Source organism: Rhinopithecus bieti, unplaced genomic scaffold (assembly GCF_001698545.2).
Source record: "Rhinopithecus bieti isolate Rb0 unplaced genomic scaffold, ASM169854v2 scaffold_7438, whole genome shotgun sequence".
Classification (NCBI taxonomy): Eukaryota; Metazoa; Chordata; class Mammalia; order Primates; family Cercopithecidae; genus Rhinopithecus; species Rhinopithecus bieti.
In genome coordinates this window covers 1332422-1355368 of record NW_016805589.1, presented here as the reverse complement: position 1 = coordinate 1355368, position 22947 = coordinate 1332422, and the positions used below count along the sequence as shown (strand labels likewise).

The 22947-nt window shown below is 41.6% G+C and overlaps 1 protein-coding gene across 7 annotated transcripts in view; it reads right to left on the bottom strand.

The window, feature by feature from the left end:
- Window positions 1-23: 23 nt before the first annotated feature.
- RNF14 (ring finger protein 14) overlaps window positions 24-22947 on the bottom strand; it is a 24109-nt gene continuing 1185 nt past the window's right edge. Inside the window, exons 1-9 of one of the 7 annotated variants that reach the window (XM_017872954.1) lie at window positions 19687-19762; window positions 17580-17753; window positions 15249-15418; window positions 13720-13871; window positions 9851-10378; window positions 8322-8550; window positions 4833-5005; window positions 3446-3576; window positions 24-327 (exon numbers count right to left, since the gene is read on the bottom strand). In XM_017872954.1, the coding sequence (XP_017728443.1) occupies window positions 270-327; window positions 3446-3576; window positions 4833-5005; window positions 8322-8550; window positions 9851-10378; window positions 13720-13871; window positions 15249-15402 (1425 nt within the window). In that variant the 5' untranslated portion in view covers window positions 15403-15418; window positions 17580-17753; window positions 19687-19762 and the 3' untranslated portion in view covers window positions 24-269. The other 6 variants (XM_017872950.1, XM_017872951.1, XM_017872953.1 and 3 more) reach the window with 6 other exon arrangements.

Here is a 22947-nt window from a genome sequence, read left to right as displayed (position 1 = left end):
TATTCAGAGGCTTTGGGCACTTGTAATATTTAATATTCTATAGTTTTCATTTTCTGAACCTCCCTGCTTATCTTTTCTCACTTACATTAAAATGTATGAATGCACCTTCCTCAGTGAGTCCACATGAAAATATAAACCTTGTTCTTCGCATATCTCTACACAGGAAGAGCGAGATGAGTAGTACCCTAAATATCCCGCAAAGTTACTTTGTGTACTTGACGAAAGATTAGGGAAAAACAATCCACTTCCATATCTTGAGCAGTAGTTAACTAGTCTTCAACCTCATCTTCCCAAATATCGTTGTCAACATCCACAGCATAAAACAGCCTGGAAGCATTAAAAAAGGTACATTTTTATACACTTGAATGAAACAATGCAAATTGCCTCTCCGCTGAAAATATTTTCTGTACTCTTATGATAACATTTTTGTATATCTTTTCTTCTCCTTTAATCATTCCACTGAGGAGGGCTGAAATATGGGTCCCTTTGAACAATCTACCCTAAAGTTGGTTAAGAACGGCCCGTTTGGGCCGGGCGCGGTGGCTCACGCCTGTAATCGCAGCACTTTGGGAGGCTGAGACGGGCGGATCACGAGGTCAGGAGATCGAGACCATCCTGGCTAACATGGTGAAACCCCATCTCTACTAAAAATACAAAAAATTAGCCAGGTGCGGTGGTGGGTGCCTGTAGTCCCAGCTACATGGGAGGCTGAGGCAGGAGAATGGCGCGAACTTGGGAGGCGGAGCTTGCAGTGAGCCGAGATTGCACCAACTGCACTCCAGCCTGGGCAACAGAGTGAGACTCCATCTCAGAAAAATAGAAAATAAAAAATAAAAGAACAGCCCGTTTAAGGTGGATGAGTGCCTGTCCAGCTCCATTCCCATGTGGCCTAGAAGATGTTATTGGCTGTCTTATGGCCTTAAGTTCCTTGGCCATAGGGGTCCCACTGAGGGCCTAGATGGAGGCAAGGCAGGTTATCCACCACACTCCAGCAATGATATGGGACAAAATAACTTTGACCATCAATGGTGCCTCTGGCAAATCTCAGTCAAAAGGGGGAAAATGAGAAATAAAAATGATACCCTAAGCCCACAACCAACTGAACAGACCCTCTCCTGGCCAAGGGAACCCCAAAGAAATCTCGAAAACAGTTCCCAGCCATGACGGGATGGGAGGCCAGACACACCTGGTCATACCCCCCTCCCTCATTGACCACCATTAGGCTTTCTTTCCCTAAGGGTTCAAACCAACCCTCTGGGAAGACTTGCTCCACCGCTGATATCAACCATCCGCCTAACGCTGCCCCTCCCTTCTGCAGTTTTGGCACAAAAACCGACCAGCATTTCTTCCTGTCAATGGACCACTGACCATGGAGTGGTTCTAGCCAGTCTATGGAGGATGTGTACTGAGGTTTTCGTGTTCTCTGCTTCACCTTTTGATATCAGAGACCTCTCCCAGAGATCGTGCTAATGCCACCATTTTTTGAACATGGGTCCCTGAAGGGTAATGAAGCTCAACTGCACATGCAGCATATTTCTCCTTTCATAAATATTCATGCCTCCTCCTATAGCTTACTGAATATGTGTATCTGGCTGTCTTGTAGAACATAAATCCCTGTCTTCCTCTTCCCACCCTTAAAGTGTCTGTTTTCAGCTTCTGGCTGAAGGCTATGCTTCCCAACCTGTCGGAACGGCCACATTGCCGGCTTCAACTCTTTATGAGAAATAAAGCTCTCCTTCCAAATTAAAACAAACAAACAAAACAGTCCTTTTAGAATCCAGACAAACTCTCCAGGACCAAGGATAAACAATAATGGGGGATGGGTATCACAAAACTGATACTCAGCGTATATAATACATGGAATAAGCTAAGACTGGGGAAGTCCGGCAATTTAAACTGAACTCTTTCAAGACACTATTATTGCTATTACATGCTCATCACTCCATTCTATCTTCATAGTCCTTGCACCCTCCGTTTATAGAATGTTTTGTAGCTGTCAATTTGTCTTCCTTTCCTTATCTACAATTTATGCAATTTCCAACACTAGATTTCCAACAGTTCACGGCAGGGCTTGTTTCTTCAATTTCTCTTATAGTTTCACAATACCAATGTGTTTACTTAACAGACACCTCTTAACAAAGATCATCAACTGATGCTGAAAGTGGAGAGCTCTTGGAGAACAGGATATTCACATTGTGCCAAGGAATCACCCCACAGATTACTTCCTAATAACAAAATGGAAAACTTGCCTTTACAATAAAGCAAACTGTAGAACTGAGCACCACACTAATGAGGGACATCATGGACCTCTTGATGTGATCCAATATGGAATACACATCACTCCTCATGAAGTATCAGCATAAAAAATATTATTCTAAATCTAATCAAACTTCAGTCTAGACCTAATTTCCAGTTTATAGCAAATAAGATAGAGAAACAAGCTAAAGGACACCATGGACAAACAAAACTCTGGAAGGTAAGACGTTATATAAGACAACTGGCCTGGACTCTTCAAAATGTGAATGTTCAGCAGGGTACGGTGGCTCATGCTTATAATCCCAGCACTTTGGGAGGCCGAGACGGGCGGATCACAAGGTCAGGAGATCGAGATCATCCTAACACAGTGAAACCCCATCTCTACTAAAAATACAAAAAACTTAGCCAGGCGTGGTGGCGGGCGCCTGTAGTCCCAGCTACTCGGGAGGCTGAGGCAGGAGAATGGCATGAACTTGGGTGGCGGAGCCTGCAGTGAGCCGAGATTGCGCCACTGCACTCCAGCCTGGGTGACAGAGCGAGACTCCGTCTCATTAAAAAAAAAAAGTGAATGTTCACAAAACACACACACAAAAAAGGTGGGCCAAAGCTTTTCTGCATTAAGAGACTGAAGAGATAGAACCAAACACAGTGACTGAACTTGTTCAGATTCTGATTCAATCAAATAGCTTTAAAATATATTTTCAGAAATAATTAGGAAGTTTCAAATATGTTTGTTTACTAGATAACAGTATGCCACTATCATTAAATTTTTTTAAAGTACTGTCATGATGTAGAAGCATTTCCTTATCTTAGGAGAAATGTGGAAATATTTAGAGTTGAAGCATTATCGTAACTCCAACTCCATGTAGTTCAGCAAAAATGTTAAGGGAACAAATATGGCAAAGTACTATCAATTGTTAATTTGGGTGGAAAATATCCTACTATTCATAGTCCTATCCTTTCAAATTTTCTGTATGTTTGAAAACTTTCACTATAAAACTTCCAGATGGTGTATATTCTCATTATAAAGATCATTTTGAGAAAATAATATAAAATTCCTTTATGGGGGAAAACATGTAAGAGAATTCTCTAAATAAGCCCAAGTACTTAAATAAAACACTGGATTTGTGGTCTGCAAATCAAGTACCAAAAACTGCTGGAGAGCCTAAGGAATTCTGTGTATACATACCGTTTAAAACATGGTGAAGCACGGTCATTGAAATGTTTGTAAGGGTTTGCTCTAGAGAGAGAACCCATGCAAATCCAACAGAAATATTGCTTACAACCAGTACATGTCATCTTGTTACATCCATCTAATTTCTGGTGGGAAGGATAGAAAGAGAAAAATATCAAGGCTGTAAAAGCAGAAGGGACATGCACATGCCAAAATGATTCAGTACAACATTGTCCTGGTCTTCCCCTTTTTCTTATGCAGGGTTGAGATATTAATGTAACACACTGATGAATATGTAATTCTATTTTGCACTCTAAGTAAAATACAGAAAACAGCTAGTGTTACTACAACTAGTTACTTGGCACAATCTCTTCTGATAAGCAGTAGATAAAAATCACACACATATAACTGGAACATGTAGATTAATATTAAAATGCTTGGATATAACGTGTGGGTTTTTAATTTTTACATAAATGCAAGTAAATATTTGGTACCAAGTCCTCTACTCTGTCATAGGGCTAAGGTATGTCAAAAGTGATTATATGGCCAGGTGTGGTGGCTCATGCCTGTAATCCCAGCACTTTGGAAGGCCAAGGTGGGTGGGTCATTTGAGGTCAGGAGTTGGAGACCAGCCTGGCCAACACGGTAAAACCCCGTCTCTACTAAAAATACAAACATTAGCCAGGTGTGGTGGTTGGCGCCTGTAATCCCAGCTACTCAGGAGGCTGAGGCATGAAAATTCCTTGAACCTGGGAGGCGGAGATTGCAGTTAGCCTAGATTGCACTACCACACTCCAGCCTGGGCAACAGAGAGAGACTCAAATATCAAAAAAAAAAAGTGATTATATATAGTGCCAGTTTCCTTAACTGGAGCATCACCACTATGTTCAGTTCAGACATAATAGATTAGAACAATAGAATCAAATGCAAAGATGTACTTTGATTTTAAAACATATTAAGATTTTTGTCAAGAAGCAATAGATTTGTGTAATTATTTTGACTCATTAATTCCTGAGTGTATCTTAAACAGGTGTGTAGCACTCCAGGATAAATAGTTCTGAGAGGTCAGATTTGATTTTTTTTAATCACATAGATGAGGTAAGAAGTGACCATAGCTCTAGTATGCCCTCCTTACAACCCATTCAATTTTGAGATGGATACAATGTGAGAACAATGGTCACTGTAAGAAAGACACAAAGAAAAGACTCTGAAAAGGGAAGTCTACAAACATTTAAGGTCGATAACAAGATTTAGTAATGAAATTTCCATCTTCCAAGTAAGGAAGGTGTAATAATACCAGCATGTGTTTTGTAAGTCATAAAATTGACTAATAAGGCTTCTTAAGGTAATCATAGCATGCTTGCAAGTCTGATGACCTCCAAGTCTGTCCCAAATCATTTACCTCTATGGGAGTTCCACAACATGGGCAGCTCTTTGAGTTCTTCTCTAGCCACTCCTTACTTTCCATCTCTTCCAGTGCCTTCTGAATCACTCTCTTACCATACCTTTGATCCAAAAGTCTTTTATTAGCCTCATCTGCTTGTAGGTATTCATTTCGTAAGTCCATTAATTTCTCTAGAAAGTGAAATGGAAAATTAACTTTTATATAACTTTGTAATGCTGACTAAAATCATTAAAATGGCTATAATCTTTGACTATTCAATAATGTTATTCCTAGAACTTTATCATAAGGAAATAATCCAAAGTCATATGCATGGAGATGCATACAACAGTGGCAAAAAAATTAAATTTCTAAGGAAATAATTATGTTTGGAAGAGCCATTTAATGACATAATATTCAAGTATTAAAAACATAATTAGGTTCGCTACAACCCACTTAAAACACTCGTCACAGAATCCAGAAAAAAGGTATATTTATGTTACAACCCAGTAAAAATTATACATGCACAAATGATAATGAATGGAAAGGAACCCCCAACTAGAAAAGATGTATCTGCTAAAAGTGGTGGAATAAGATAGGTTATTTTTTTCCTTTGTTTTGATTTCTTAATGTTGGTATGTTTATGCAATTAGAAGTATGCAGTTAAAGACTGACTTATCTAGAAGACACAAAGGTTGAAACAGACATTGATTTTTCCACTAAGTTGGCACCATTCACCGTTTGATAATGAAGAGGCCTACCAAATACAAAGGCACCTTTGGCTTAAGAGCAAAGACTACCTCTTCAATTCTGTGTTTAAAAAAAAAAATTCAGTGAATAAAACTTACCACTCAAGCCTCACCCTGTACTATGCTTTGCTATAGGTGCTGAAAAGTTTTCCCTGGATACTCTTCAGTCTGGCTTCTACTGCTCTATCATTTAACTGAAATGGAACAGGTAACCAATCCCAAAGGCTTTACTTGCAGACAAGAAGCTTTTGTTCACAATTCTATTACTTAATTTTTCAACACAATTAACGAGTTTTCCCAACAATGTTCTGTTTATTCTATCAGTTTACTTTCCTCACATTATTTGGAAGCCTATGTCCCTTTTAAAGCAAAAGACATCTTCTGATATAGAATCCTATATCGTATCTCCACTCTTTGCTTTCACCTGTGAATTCTTCCTGTGTAGTGCATTCCCACAGCTCCATCACCTCTACTTCAATGTAGCAGTGAAGTAATATAAATCTCATCCCTCTAATAATTCAATGCATTTTTGTGTTCCTAGGCATCTTAAGGACAAAGGTTATACTGCTTTAGTCTTCTCAAAATAATAAAATTGTTGATATTTCATCTTTTATATAATATATACATACAAAGAGAGGGAGAGATTCCTAATTTTTTTTTTTTTTTTTTTTTTTTTTTTTTTTGAGATGGAGTCTTGCTCTGTCGCCCAGGCTGGAGTGCAGTGGCCGGATCTCAGCTCACTGCAAGCTCCGCCTCCCAGGTTCACGCCATTCTCCTGCCTCAGCCTCCCGAGTAGCTGGGACTACAGGCACCCGCCACTGCGCCAGGCTAGTTTTTTGTATTTTTTAGTAGAGACGGGGTTTCACCATGTTAGCCAGGATGGTCTCGATCTCCTGACTTCGTGATCCGCCCGTCTCGGCCTCCCAAAGTGCTGGGATTACAGGTTTGAGCCACCACACCCGGCTGAGATTCCTAATTTTACTAAATTCCTGAATGCTGTGAAACACCTGAAATGTACTGTCGACTTTTAATGAAAAGGTTACAGAAGTCTAAAGTAAAGGCTTATATTATACTTTGCTAACTTCTCCATCCCATTTGGCCTTACCTTCTACAAGATGCTGCCTGAGAAATTATCTACTCACTCTTTCCTCTCAGGATACTTTCTTGGAAATAATGACAGTCTGCTAACATTAGCAAGTAATAACTACAATAATAATAGCATTAATAATTACCATTTTTCTTTTCCTTTTTTTTTTTTTTGAGACAGGGTCCCATTCTGTCCCCTAGGCTGGAGTGCAGTGGTGCAATCTGGCTCACTGCAGCCTCTACCTCCCGGGGTCAAGCAATCCTCCAGCCTCAGCAACCCGAGTGGCTGAGACTACAGGTGTGCACCACCACACCCTGTTAGTTTTTGTATTTTTTTGTAGACATGGGGTTTTGCCATGGTGTCAAACTCCTGGATTCAAGCAATCCACCCACCTTGGCCTCCCAAAGTGCTAAGATTACAGAGGTGAGCCACTATGCCCAACCCCACTCTGCATTTTACATGGATTAACCCACTGTTTCTCAAACTATTTATGGTAAAGGCCCAGTTTTTTTCTCTAATATGTCAAGGATCAACACTTTTATAAGATATAATCAGGTTTGCTTGATTTAATTTTTTTAAAGGCAGAGTCTCACTATGTTGCCCAAGCTAGTCTTAACCAAGGCTCAAAAGATTCTCCTGCTGTAGCCTTCTGAATAGCTACAACTGCAGGTGTGCACCACCAGTCAGCTAACAATCAATTATTAGAAAAATGAAAAAAGTCTAAATTTTTATTAGATTTGACTGACATAAAATTATGTGAAATCACTATAAAAGTTTCTAACCCTCTCAATTTCTATATCTCATTATAGACCAGTATAACAAATATAACAATTTTGAATAGCACAATATTAGTTCCCTTCATCCTTAGAATAACCCAGTGAAACTATGTTGTCTGCTTGAGCTGCAATTTTGTGAAGTAGCTGTTATCATTATCACTGTTAGTCTGAGAAAGACTAACCCACCAAAGTCCAGTTAAATCGACATTAAGGGCCTGATTTATGATTCCTTATCTAGACTGGAAATGGCAAACATATTTCACTCCTGTGTCTACTTTATCAGAGGGTAGCTGTCCGAAGTGCCATGTTGAGGAAGGTTCTGAGGCCTCTCTGGGCTCAAGGAGAAAGCATTTGATAAATGGTCAAACACATGTGCCATGGAGACAAGAATGGCAGCTTCGATGCCCTGCATTTGCCATCCAGGATCTACATTATTCCATGTTCGTAGATAGAATTTGCCATGCCATTTCTTCTCCTGGAATGTTCCTCCCTGGTATCTGCATGGTTTTTCCTACCTCCTTCAAGTCTTTACTTAAACCATTTTGCCAGTGAGGCCTCCCCTGGTTTCCCTGACTAAAATCCCAAGTCCCCTCCCCTTCAGAACATTTCATATCCTGTCCTTGCTTTATTTCTTCTGCCTCTTCAGCACTTACCATCACCTAATATCCTTATTTTGTTTTCCTGTCTCCCCTAGTAGAATGTAAGTTCCATGAGGGCAGAGATTTTGTCTCTTCTGGTCACTACTACAGCCCCAGGGCCTGGGACAGTCACTGACACAGAAATATCTTCTAAAGGAATACTTCTAAATTGAAGAATGAAGTCATAAAGCACTGGTAGGAAAGTGAAATGTGAGGGAGAGATTAGGGATAGAGGATTTGGGTTCACAGTTAAAACATACCTGCAGTCACCTTACATGGAGAGACCCCATGGTAGGTCAACCTGCACAAAGTACAGAAGGCAAAATTGCAGCTGGAGCAGATACCCATGGTGCAGCCAGGCTCCTGCATCACAGGCAGCTGGCAGCACGGCCGGGGGCAGTACACCACATCTGCCATCAGGTCCAAGGTGGACTGGAGGAGAAGGCGGTCATAACGGGCAAATAACTCTGCTTCCACTAGCTCTTTGACCTGGAGGGAAATACAAAACACCATAGGTTTGATGATTCCACAACCAGTTCTGAACCTGAGGAGATTCTTAGGATGCTAGTGTAAACCAGATGGGCACATAAATTAAAATCTTTCACTTTAAAATCAAACCAAGTATATTTTGACTCAGATGGCAATTATAGGGGTCTACATATTTGTTAAAACTAAGCAAAGTGTACAGTTCATTTTATATTTTAGTTTTATTTCTTTAGAGATAGGGTCTTACTCTGTCGTCCAGACTGGAGTGCAGTGGTGCAATCACAGCTCACTGCAGCCTTGAACTCCTGGGCTCAAGTGATTCTCCGCCTCAGCTTCCCTAGTAGCTACGACAACAGGCACTTGCTATCATGCCTGACTGATTTTTTTTTTTTTTTTTCAGACATGGATTCATGCTATTTTGCACAGGCTGATTTTAAACCCCTAGCCTCAAGTGATCTTCCTATCTTGGCCTCCCAAAGTGCTGGGATTATAGGTATAAGCTACCATGCTAGCCTTGTATGCTTTAAATGTGTGTAGTTTATTTTAAGTAAAATTATGCTTTAATAAGAAAACAAAAAACTGGCTGGGCGCAGTGGCTCACACCTGTAATCCCAACACTTTGGGAGACCGAAGTGGGAGGATCACTTGAGGTCAGGAGTTCAAGACCAGCCTGCCTAACATGGTGAAACCCTGTCTCTACTAAAAATACAAAAAAAAATTTAACCATTCCAGCTACTTGGGAGGCTGAGGCAGGAAATCACTTGAACCCGGGAGGCAGAGGCTGCCGTGAGCTGAGATCGTGCCCCTGCACTCCTGCCTGGGTGACACAGCAAGACTCCGTCTCAAACAAAACAACAACAACAACAACAACAATAACAACAAAACCTAAGTAGGCTGTACTTATGCTGAAGTCTATAAAAGTTGGTTAATCATTCCAAGAGATGTGCCCTTCAGATCCCAACCTCACACAAGGATAAGCTAGTGATTCCCCAAGGTTTATGGAATCCTAGCAGATATACAAAGTAAATTATCACAATTACTTAATAACTAACACTCATCCTTGCCCATTGCAAGGCCAAAGGAAGCATTCCATTTGCTTAAGCAGTAGACTAAGACCATAGCATTTTTTTTTTTTTTTTTTTTTTTAAGACCATAGCATTCTTAATGGATACAGCAAAACAACTTGTGGGCTGGCTCCAAGGCCTCAGACTGCCCCATGAGCCCTATCAAGGAAGTTCTTGAGATGCTATCTCCATTTATGGAAGCGAATTAGGAGGCAACCATCAGCAGGGTAAACAGTTACCTGACCAGGAGTGGCCACCGAAGGGCACTTTGGTTCTGGACAGTTGAGGCACTGAACCTGGCCATCTCTGATCTGGATTTCAAAGTAGTCCTTCAGACAGGCTTTGCAGTACACATGCCTGCACTCCAAGAAGTACATGCATTCACTACCCAGCTTCTCACAGAAACAGATATTGCACAGGAACAATTTACTATTAAAGCATTTTATCTGCTGAGCTTGATCAAAGTCCAAGATTTCCTGGATCAGATTTGACAATGATTCCACATCCTGCACAGCTCTCTCATCCACAATTTCCTCTTGGTCTACATCAGATCCAGCAGCTCCTCCAAAATCTAGCTCTGTGTTGGGAGAGGCTTGAGCTGTCCTTCTCTGCACTTTTTTCTGAGAACCAATCTTGAGTTCAAAAGGAGAGACAATATTCAAGTATGCTAGGGTCTCTTCCTTAAGAAATTGCATCCACGCAAACAGGACCACACTGCCACGGTGTTCTTCCCATAGGTTGTCTAAGTGCTTGCATAGAGCAGATAGCTAGGAGAAAACACATGAAGATGTTGGTGAGTTTGGAAAAATGCTGCTGCTCCCAACTCCTGGTTTCCCGAGAAATCTTTTCCACTTGCAAGTTAGGCCCTTATTCTAACACTATTTTTTACTGCTGTGATACACTGTGCTACAAAACAGTATAAACATTCTTACTGGAGCACTTCTTAAACTATTCAGCAACGTGAGCCAAAGTAGAACACAAAGTCAGAAGCAAGAAGTACCACGAGAACAAGAGAAATAGCAAGACTCCATAAGGTAGAGAAATAGCCGTAAATTTTAGCCACTGAAATGGTCGACTTTTTTCTGTTCTTTAATCTTTTAGTACTGCCATATATCTCATGTAGGAGAAAGAGATCTAGTTCTAAAATAAACTATTTTCTTCCTTTAGGAGTCCTAGCCCTGTTGGTATCCTAGAATAATGGATGGAAAAGAATAATTTAAAATACTACTCAAGTTTTAAAATTAATTCTTTCAGTTTTATCAAAAAGTCAACTCATCTGAAACAATCACTCACAGAATTCAACCTCAGAGTCCTTTTTCAGATTTACAAGCTGCTTTTAACTAAGCAATCTGGGCTTATATCAGATCCTGGTTAATGGAGGGAAGTTGACTGACATTGACCCTAGTCCTAATCACAAGCCCTCAGCAAGGTTTGGCAGCCATAGAGAAAGCTTACACTTCCTAAGCTAAGCAACCAAAGTTAAATTATTTGGAATTTTCCTCTTTAAAAGTGGTCTGTTCAATTTGAAAGGCAAATGTAAGAGGATTTTCCATTAGAAATATAAAATATTTGTAACTAGAGCACACGAATTATAAGCAGTTTTTCTTTTTTAGGTAAACATCCAAAAACAGGCTTTCCAGATGGCAAACAAATTTTGTAAATTTAAATGACAAATGAAAAGGGACTAGATTTTCTGTTTCTTATGCTCTGTGTAGTGCCACTGACTAAACTCTGCACAGGTACTACCTTCAATACTTATTGATGAGTTAAGATTGAACAACTAATAATTTTTCACATTTGCATAAATATCCTTATAAATCAACCATGCTTTTGAGAAATCTGCTAAAATCCGTAAAATGTGATAAATACTAAAAGGGAAGCTCTGAGTGCTGTGTGAGCTACCAAGTCCTATGAAGAAGCCATTCTCCAACTTCTTTTCTTCTCCAGTCCCTTCTCAAGAGAGGCAGCTGGGGCCGGGCATGGTGGCTCATGCCTGTAATCCCAGAACTCTGGGAGGCTAAGGCAGGTGGATCACCTGAGGTCAGGGGTTCATAACCAGCTTAGCCAACGTGGTGAAACCCTGTCTCTACTAAAAAATACAAAAAATTAGCAGGGTGTGGTGGTGGGCGCCTGTATTCCCAGCTATTTGGGAGGCTGAGGCAGGACAACCACTTGAACCCACTAGGCAGAGGTTGCAGTGAGCTGAGATTGCGCCCCTGTGCTCCAGGCTGGGCGACAGAGCAAGACTCCATCTCAGAAAAAAAAAAAAAAAAAAAAAAAAGAGAGAGAGAGAGAAAGGCAGCTGGAATGCATGTAAATGGAAGGGGGACGGGAATTAAGGGAAGAGAGCACGAGACTGTGTAAGTATATTGGGGAAGGAATAAGGAACAAGGTTTTAGAAAACTAAAACCACTTCTGTCTATCCACCCCAATTCAGGGAATGACAGCTCTATGTGTCAAATTCACTATTAACAGGTGAGAGTCATAATGCCAAGGAATCAGGGTACAGCAACAAACAAGAACTGAACAAAGAAGGAATATAAGAAACCAATTAAAATGTTAATTATATGCATAAACATTTATTTGATAAAGAATTCTGTAATTTTAGCTGTAACACATAGAACAACTCTCTTCCCCAGCACACACCCCCACCCGCAAATCCAGCATTAAGTAGATACTGGTTAGCTGGAATCTGAAACCGCAACCACACATCCAGTTAATCTGTCCCTGTTTTGTGCGTGTGTGTGTATGCATGCACGCACATGCATGGATGTAAAGTATGAAAAGCTCTCTGCTGAAATAGGACTAGGAAGATCTAAATAATTCAGCCAACTATCAGTGGCCTAAATGCCAAACAGTCTTGATATTCCTGAACAAATCAACTGTCTTGCAACTGTTGCCTCTGGCACAGATATTAGAATGTAAAGTAATATGCCTTTTTATTCTATCTGTATTATCCTTTTTAAGGTTTAATTTTGCTTTTAAGCCATAAGCTCAAGTTTGCAAAAGTACTCTCAATTAAAAGATTAGATTGGTGGATGGGGGAATGAAAACTGCATGATCCAAAGATAAAAACTAATGAGCTACTGCTTGAGGTCAGCAATTCTGACAGCTTTTGTCTTTTTTCTTTTTTCTTTTCTGAGACAGGGTCTCTCTCTGTCACCCAGGCTGGAGTGCAGTGGGTCAATCTCAACTCACTGCAATCTTTGCCACCCAGGCTCAAGTGAGCCTCCCACCTCAGCCTCCCAAGTAGCTGGGACTACAGGGATGCACCACCACATTTGGCTAATTTTTGTATTTTTTGTAGAAATTGGGTTTCGCCATGTTGCAGAGGCTGAGCTTTTGTCTTAATACACATCAGTCTATCAATCTTCATTATGACTTCTAGAAAAGCAGCTGCTACTGATTCATTATCTATCCCAGAATGCTTTACATTATTTATATTTAGCTTCAAGTCATATTTATTTCTCAATCAAGAGTTGAGGTTGTTTCTAGAAAAGTATATATAACCCAGAGGAAATGAGGCTCTTAACATAAGGCCTCAAGCCTTACTGAGATATCTACAGGAACTATACACATTTCTACTTGTATGCATTTATGTCTATGTGATACCAGTTGACTGTTATTTGTTATTAATACAGATTTTACAAAGAAAATCAGTTATTGTATTTACTCAGAAAATTTGCTTATTATAACTACATTAGCTCAATTTTTAGTCCTAATTACAATGGAATCTTTCATTTAAGGAATGGATAAGAAACTAAGAAAAAAGTAGTATCAATATCTAAGGAAAATGAGGAAGACCTCATAGTCTCCATTATAATAGAGATTAAACGGGAAAACAGCAAAACAAGAAAAGAAATAATATACTTGCTTAAAATTACTCCTACTACAATTCATGATTGTTTCAATTACTGCCATTCCTTTTTAAAACACCAAACATTTTCAATTTCTTAACATCAGGATTCACCAAGGCAAGGGAAAAAATTTACAAAACCAAAGCCATTTGTTTTTCATGCACTGAATTCAAGATCATTAAGATAGTCTTCAATTCAAGATGATTTTAAGTTTCTAAAATGGATAGGAAAAATTAAGTTTCAAGTCTAACCTGAGTTGGTGACAGCCATTTGCCACTAAGTGTGAATGAAGGTGGGGAAGAGGATGGATAATCTGGTGGCAGTTCAAAGTTCAGCACAAGTGGAGGCAGAAAGCAAATGGTGTATTCAAAGCCACTATTCTGGAGACACTCATTTGAATTGCCTGAACCAAAAACAAAGATTAGAAAGGATCAGTTGGTCAACACTTGAGTGTCCATTACTGTTGAGCAGCGCTCAAGAAAGACTTAATGCTTTAGTTGAGGGAATAAAACCCTCCCCAAAGCACTTTCTATTTCCTAATTTTAACTTGGTAGCCACCACCTTAAAAAAAATCTTGTAAGCCCTTGAAAAATCTACTCAGCACCATGAAATGTATAATGAAAATACTACAACTTATTCTTGTATACACTTCTGGGTACAATTCCTAACACTAATGACCAAGGAACACACAATGCTTGATTTGTTGTGGTTTGGTTTACAGTAGATGATTAAAGACACGATCTAGAGAAAAGATGTTCATTTCCATTAAACAGCATGACCTACTTAAACCAGCATGTCCCAACTACCCATGAATCAGTTGGGAAAATTTGTGCCAACACAATGATCTCAGGTTTGAGGATATGATATAGCATACAACACTCTCACAACCAAAGTTGCATTTAAATTACCACACTTACGTTCCTTACTCAATCCCTTTATAGTAGAAACATTTTGAGAAAGTGTGCATCAAGGTCTTCTGTAAATGTCCTTATCAAAACCAGCAGTTTTGTTTTTTCTGAAGCAAAAGGTCACAGAGTAACAGCATGTGTCATATGTTTATAGTAGTTGAAATGATTCTGGAAACCAAATAGTATTAGCAACCACCACTGTACTTGAAAATGTCTAAAATGTCTAAGTGTTTTCACATACATTAATTTTCTCTTTGATTATCACTATGTAATAGCCAATGACTCACGGCTGATAAACTGCTAGTCAGCAGACGAGGATATATGAAATACGCAGGATAATATCCCTCTTCAGTGATCAAAAAGGTAGAATCAAAATGAAAACTGCTTGCCCCTCATTGCAATTTTCATTTAAAACAGAAACATGCTGGGCGCAGTGGCTCAAGCCTGTAATCCCAGCACTTTGGGAGGCCGAGACGGGTAGATCACAAGGTCAGGAGATCGAGACCATCCTGGGTAACCCGGTGAAACCCTGTCTCCACTAAAAAATACAAAAAACTAGCCGGGCGAGGTGGCGGGCGCCTGTAGTCCCAGCTACTCGGGAGGCTGAGGCAGGAGAATGGTATGAACCCGAAAGGCGGACCTTGCAGTGAGCTGAGATCTGGCCACTGCACTCCAGTTTGGGCAACAGAGCGAGACTCCGTCTCAAAAAAAAAAAAAAAAAACCAGAAACATGCATTAAATCTGTAATACTACCACCTATCACTAATGCCTATAAACACGAAATGACAAATAGTTTAAGGTACACTAAGGTACACTAAGAAATAAGGAATAATATTTAGAAAAATCTGTTTAAGAAAATATTATTAACTAACCGCTCACAAATATCTTGAAATTCTGTGGCAAATCCAAATAGATCCTGGTTTCTCCACCTTGGACAGACTCTGCTTTTCTAAATTCATCTCCATCGTAAATACTTGCCAGGGCCAGCAATTCATCCTCCTGAGCTTCTCGGTCTTCTGACGACATTTAATTTTCTGAGGACCTGAAAACATTAAAATCGGTTAAGAACAGAAAATGCACAGAGGGTGGCCAGGTACAGTGGCTCACGCCTGTAATCCCAACACTTTGGTAGGCCAAGGCAGGCAAATCACCCCTGGGAGGTGGAGGCTGCAGTGAGCCATGATAGCACCACAGTACTCCAGCCTGGGTGACAAAGTCTGTCTCAAAAAAAAAAAAAAAAAAAAATCTCTTAAGTAGCACCAAAAGTCCTGGGGCAGGATGGGGGTTGGAGGCAAAATTGCTCCCAGCTGAGAAAACTGTGCTTGAGGATGTTACAGGCATAGATACTATACAAGAAAATTAGAGCAAAACAATATTAAATTTTTGAAATAACAGATTTTGTCAAATCCAAGCAGTCATCAATTTTAAGATTTACCATTATGACTTAAGAATATTTAAAAGATGGCCGGGCGCGGTGGCTCAAGCCTGTAATCCCAGCACTTTGGGAGGCCGAGGCGGGCGGATCACGAGGTCAGGAGATCGAGACCATCCTGGCTAACACGGTGAAACCCCGTCTCTACTAAAAAAATACAAAAAACTAGCCAGGCGAGGTGGCGGGCGCCTGTAGTCCCAGCTACTCGGGAGGCTGAGGCAGGAGAATGGCGTAAACCCGGGAGGCGGAGTTTGCATTGAGCTGTGATCCGGCCACTGCCCTCCAAGCCTGGGTGACAGAGCGAGACTCCTTCTCAAAAAAAAAAAAAAAAAAAAAAAAAAGAATATTTAAAAGGATAATATTTAAGAAAGATTTACCACTTATTTTAGGTAATACTAAGAACTTAGCTACAGGCCCCAAGGCACAGTGGCTCAAGCCTTTAATCCCAGCACTTTGGGGAGACCAAGGCAGGTCAGATCACTTGATGCAAAGGGGTTCAAGACTAGCCTGGCCAACACGGCAAAAACTCCATCTCTAGCTAAAAAATACAAAAATTAGCTGGCGTGGTGGTGCACGCATATAATCCCAACCACGTTAGTGGCCGAGCGACGAGAACTGAGAATCACTAGAAACCAGCATCGGCAGGAGGTTTAGTGAGCTGAGACTGTGCCACTGCATTCCAGCCCTGGGTGACAGAGACGACAAAAGGAAGGAAGGGAGGGAGGGAGGGAGGAAAGAAAGAAAGAGAAAGAAAGAAAGAAGAAAGAAATTAGTTATTTAAGTATGAACTGGCTGGGTGTGGAGCTACATGCCTATAATCCCAGCACTTTGGGAGGCCGAAGGCAGGAGGATCGCTTGAGGCAGCAGTTTGAGATCCAGCCTGGCAACATACAAGATCCTGTCTCTATAAAAAGTTAGCCAGGTATGGTGGGTGTGTGCTTGTAGGTCCCAGCTACTTAGGAGACTGTGGCCAGGAGGATCGATTGAGCCTTGGATGCTGAGCCATGTCCTGCACCACTGCACTCCAGCCTGGGTGACAGAGCAAGACCTGTCCTCAAAAATAAAAGCATGAATCAATTTTTTTTAGAATAGGCGTCAAACTGAAAGTATACAGCAATTTCAGATAATTTAAATGTGGAAAAAATATATATTCTATTATGAGAATTTACAAAAATCATTTTTAGTAAAACAAAACTACCATTCTGTCAATTAAAATACTGAACAATTGCATTTGCAAATATCCTCGCTCACAACTAAAATATTTTAATTAAAATGTAGACATAATTTAAAAAGTTAGGATTTTTTACAGTTCTAAAAGGTCCATACTGTGAAATTTAAAATGGATTTCATTTCAAAAACCACTTTTTCTCTTTTTTTTTTTTTTTTTTTGAGACGGACGGCTCGCTTTGTCGCCCAGGCTGGAGTGCAGTGCGCAGTCTCGGCTCACTGCAAGCTCTGCCTCCCAGGTTCCACGCCATTGCTCCTGCCTCAGCTCCCGGAGTAGCTGGGACTACAGGCGCCCAACCACCACACCCCGGCTATTTTTTGTATTTTTAGTAGAGACCGGGGTTTCACCGTGTTAGCCAGGATGGTCTCGATCTCTGACCTCGTGATCCGCCCGCCTCGGTCCTCCCAAAGTGCCTGGGATTACAGGTGTGAGCCACCGCGCCTGGCCAAACACTTTTTTTCTAAGAGACGTTAGTTCATGGCTCTGCTCAAGTTGCCTCCCTAAAAGACACAATTACATGTTCTACTTGAGGTCAGTTAGTACCTGTTAATAACAATCAGAAGAAAAGGATATTAACACCACAGTCTGTATTTCAGCTCAGAGTGGAGTTCATGCAAATCCCATTTATTCTCTAACTGGTGGAGCTGAGACCGCTGAAGCTGGATAAGAGGCCAAGATGTGGAACTCATACTACATATACTATGAAAATCCTGCCATCTGCAGAAAAGAAATACAAAAGATGGTGTTAGGACCCTCTCCAAATTAAAATTCTGAATTTCCATGATCACCACTTAAGTCAAACATATCCTAACATACAGCCAATCCTAATCTACAGGTGCATGTTACTCTCCTAGGGCAGACTGACTGAGCCATGCGGTTAAAGGAGTATTTGCATGTGCCCAGCAATGACTGAGGACTTTTTATCTGTGTGCCCTCAGCCATGGGAGGAGGTAAGCAGGAACACCAAGGTCATATGAGAGGACAGGACACCATGCCCCATAACAAACAGCCTCTTCAGTTTGTTTTTTGTTTTGTTTTTTTCTCCTTTCCTCTTCTGCTTTTTGTATTCCTTCATTTGCCATCCCCTCCAGTTTTCCTCTCTTGTTCATGAATTAATACCACCAGTGGCACTCATGGTTAATTTTGAAAACAGAAAAATACTTAAAACAAGAATACACAAACAGAAACTTTTAAGTTTTATTCTAAATGCTTTAGAGCTAGGCTTCTTCACTGGGGTGAGGGGAAAAGGGAGTATGGTCTCAGATGGGTTATGGAGAATCCTATCAACACCCTAAAATTATATGCAAAAATACCATATACAAAACCATAATTAAAAACCAGATTCTCGGATGCGTAACTCCCAAGTAAGAATGAGATTCAGAATCAATTTACATTTATTGAGCACCTACTACGTACAGTATTAGGTCCTTTCACATTGTCTTATTTAATCTTAAACAATTTTACTAGGTGGGAATACATGGTGCTAATTAAGCTTTTTGTTTCTTCCTGTTAAAACATTTGCAAAAGGGATGAGAGATTCATTTATGCAGTTTATGGTTTTAGGTTAGTGTTGTCCATCTGACTGCACATTAGAATCTTCTGAGGAGCTGTTTTATAAAATCTCAATACCCAGGCCACACCCAGAACAATTAATTCAGGCCTCAGTAGTTGTCCAAGTTCTCCAGGTGATTCCAATATGCAGCCAGGGCTAACAACTTCTACTCCAAGCAGTGTTTCAACAGTTCCTCATGACCTACCCTACTAGATTTCAGCTTGTGAAGCTGTCACTCGGAATCCAGTACCTCAATTCTGGTTGCTAACCCCCATTTCCTTCTCATTCTACCCATTTGGTCTTCGGGTGTCCTGGTCTGGGTTCAGCTCGCCACCCAGCGTGCGGAGTCGTTTGGGCAACTACCCCAAAACAGGGGCAAGTCCAAGGCTAGCTATCCGCCCCAGCGCTGGGATCAGAGGGCGCTATGCGGGCGTGTGAGCTGCTGGCCAGCCTGGGGCCTCCCAAAGGAGCAGGGCCTACACCTCCCTCTTCCTCCTCAGGAGCGTCCGGAAGGGAGTGCCGGCCAGCTGGGCTGCGGACGCCCAGTCCCGGGTTTGAGCGACTGAGGCCCACTGTACAGTCCCGGCCCGGTCCCCTTTTCTGCCTCGCGCGCCCAGAGAGCTGTCCCCACCGTACCTTCCGGCCACCCGGCAGTGCCAAGCTCCAAAGTTCCGCCCTCCGCCCTTGCTCAAGGCCCACACACCCCCGCCAGCCGACCAGGCCTAGAAACTCCCTGCTCAACCGGCGCACCGCCTCTTCCGTTCTCGGGAGCTGTCAGCTGAGCCAGGCGGATCCCGCTGGTGGGGCAGCCGGCGTAGAGAAGACTCTGCGCAGCCGCCGTGGTTGCCCCTGTCTCTCGGGCGCCTCCCGCAGGCCCAAGGCGGCGCTGCCGGCGCGACCACCGTCACTCCCACCACTGCGAGCCCAGTGCTCACAGGAGTCTCTTTTCAGTAGTTCTGATGGGGCCCGAGAATTCCAATATTTACCAATCCCTAGCGGTGATCATGAGGCAGTGGTCTACCTAGGGCAGAGACTCTCACAACAATCCCAGACCTGCTTCTCTAAGTGGACTAAGCAAGCCTGCTTCCTCCCGTTTACCTTCTCAGAAATGCTGCCCGTCTTTCTGGAACTCCACTGCAGAAGCACGCATTCATCGCTCATGTTATAACTGGAACACCGACCGCATTTATTGAGCAGTTAGGATGCTTCAAGCACTGTGATAAATGCTCTACGTAAATTTTCTCTCTATCTTCACTGTAACCTTATGATTTAGCTACCATTTGTTATTCTCACTTTACAAATAAGGAAATTGAGTCTTAGGTGCAAGAACTTAACGAAGGGTCACATGATTATCGTCAGGCTAAGCAGGAATTAAAATTATATGCTTCCTACCTCACACCATATGCAAAAATTAACTAAATATGGATCAACGACCTAAATGTAAGAACTAAAACTATAAAACCTTTAGAAGGCCGGGCGCAGTGGCTCACGCCTGTAATCCCAGCACTTTGGGAGGCCGAGGAGGGCGGATCACGAGGTCAGGAGATGGAGACCAGCCTGATCAACATGGTGAAACCCCGTCTCTACCAAAAATACAAAAAATTAGCAGGGCGTGGTGGCGGGTGCCTGTAGTCCCAGCTATCGGAGGCTGAGGCAGGAGAACGGCATGAACCCGGGAGGCGGAGCTTGCAGTGAACCGAGATTGCGCCACTGCACTCCAGCCTGGGCGACAGAGCGAGACTCCCTCTCAAAAAAAAAAAAACAAAAAAAAACAAAAAACCCTTAGAAGAAAATGTAGGAGTAAATCTTTGTGAACTTGAATTAGGTAACAGTTTCTTAGATATGAAACCAAAGGCACAAGCAACAAAGGAAAAAAACACATAAATTGGATTCACCAAAGCTAAAAACTTTTGTACTTCAAAATGTCAGAGGCGTTTGAACCAGAGCAACTTCATCTTGAGTAGGGACTGGGTAAAATAAGGCTGAGCAACCTACTGGGCTACATTCCCAGACAGTTAGGCATTCCAAGTCACAGGATGAGATAGGAGATTGGCACAAGATATAGGTTATAAAGATCTTACTGATAAAACAGCTTGCAGTAAAGAAGCGGGCTAAAACCCACCAAAACCAAAATGGCCACAAGAGTGAACTCTGGTTGTCCTCACTGCTACACTTCCACCAGCGCCATGACAGTTTATGAATGCCATGGCAATGTCAGTAAGTTACCCTATATGGTCTAAAAAGGGGAGGCATGAATAATCCACCACTTGTTTAGCATATCATGAAGAACTAACCATAAAAATGGGCAACCAGCAGCCCTTGGCGCTGCTCTGTCTATGGGGTAGCCATTCTTTCATTCCTTTACTTTCTTCATAAACTTGCTTTCACTTTACGGACTCACCCTGAATTCTTTCTTGTGTGAGATCCAAGAACCCTCTCTTGGGGTCTGGATTGGGACCCCTTTCCTGTAACAAAAGGACACTATCAAGAAAATGAAAAGACAACCCACATAATAGAATAAAATATTTGCAAATCGTATGTATCTGACAAAGGTCTACTTATCCAAAATATATAAATAACTCCTGCAACTCAATAACAAAAGACAATTTTCAAATAGGCAAAGGATCTGAATAGATTATTCTCCAGAGAAGATATGCAAATAATCAGTAAGCACGTAAGAAGATGGTCAACATCATTAGTCATCAGGAAAATGCAAATGAAAACCACTATGAGAAACAACTTTACACCCACTAGGATGGCTATTTTAAAAAGACAGATAATAGCAAGTATTGGTGAAGATGTGGAGAAATTGGAACCTTCATATACTGCTGATGGGACCGTAAAATGGTGCAGCCATTTTGGAAAACAGTTTTTCAGGTTCTCAAAAAGTTAAGCATAGTTACAATAAGACTCAGCAATTTCACTCTTGAAAACGTAAGTTTGCACAAAAACTTGTAGACAAATATTCATAGTAGCAGTATTCACAATAGCTGAAAAGTTGAAACAACCCAAATGTCCATCAACAGATGAATTAACAAAATGTTATATTCATACAATGGAATATTGTTCAGCTATAAAAAGGAATGAAGTGAGCCGAGGTTGTGCACTGCATTCCAGCCTGGGTGACAGAGTGAGACCCTGTCTCAAAAAAAAAAAAAAAAAGAAAAGTAATGAAGTACTAATACATGCTACAACATGGATGAACCTTGAAAACATTATGCCAAATGAAAGAAGTCAAACATGGCTGAGTGTGGTGGCTCACACCTGTAATCCTAGCACTCCGGGAGGCCAAGGCAGGTGGATCACCTGAGGTCAGGAGTTCAAGATCAGCCTGGGCAACACAGTGAAACCCCGTCTGTACTAAAAATACAAAAATTAGCCAGGCATGATGGCACATGTCTGTAGTCCTAGCTACTCAGGAGGCTGAGGCAGGAGAATCATTTGAACCCAGGATATGGAGGTTGCAGTGAGTCACTGCACTGCAGCCTGGGTAACAGCGAGACTCCATCTCAACAACAACAACAACAATAAAAACAGTCAAACACACAAAAGCCACATACTGTTTTAATTTACACGAAGTGTCCAGAATAGGCAAATCCATAGAGACAAAAAGTAGTTTACTGGTTGCAAGGAACTGAGGCAGGAGGGAATGGGAAGTGACTGCTAATAGATATGGTGTTTCTTTGGGTGATGAAAATATTGTGGAATTAGAGGGCAGTGATAGTGTACTAGAAACCACTGAATTGTATACTTTTGAAGAGTTGATTTTATTGCATGTGAATTATGTCTTAATTAAATTTTTTTTTAGGTACAAAGCACTGTTCTCAGCACTTAAGTGGGATACAGAAATGTTGGCTCCTTCTCCTGGGACCCATCAAACTAATGTGCTCCTTACAATCTAATAAGCTCCGTGTCCGCTTTTTCATAGATTTCTTCCTCCAAAAGAGTAACTTGCAGAGCTAGGACTCTAACCCAAACCTATAGGATTCTAAAGCTCTTACCACCATTGCCTCCCAGGCAGGATTAGATTCATGGGCCAGCAACCCGTGCAGTCACATAGGGCCCTGCACTTATAAGGGCTCCAGATTTAGAAGTGCTCTGCTCTTAAGAATGATACAATGGGCCGGGCGCGGTGGCTCAAGCCTGTAATCCCAGCACTTTGGGAGGCCGAGACAGGCGGATCACGAGGTCAGGAGATCGAGACCATCCTGGCTAACACGGTGAAACCCCGTCTCTACTAAAAAATACAAAAAACTAGCCCGGCGAGGTGGCGGGCGCCTGTAGTCCCAGCTACTCGGGAGGCTGAGGCGGGAGAATGGCGTAAACCCGGGAGGCGGAGCTTGCAGTGAGCTGAGATCC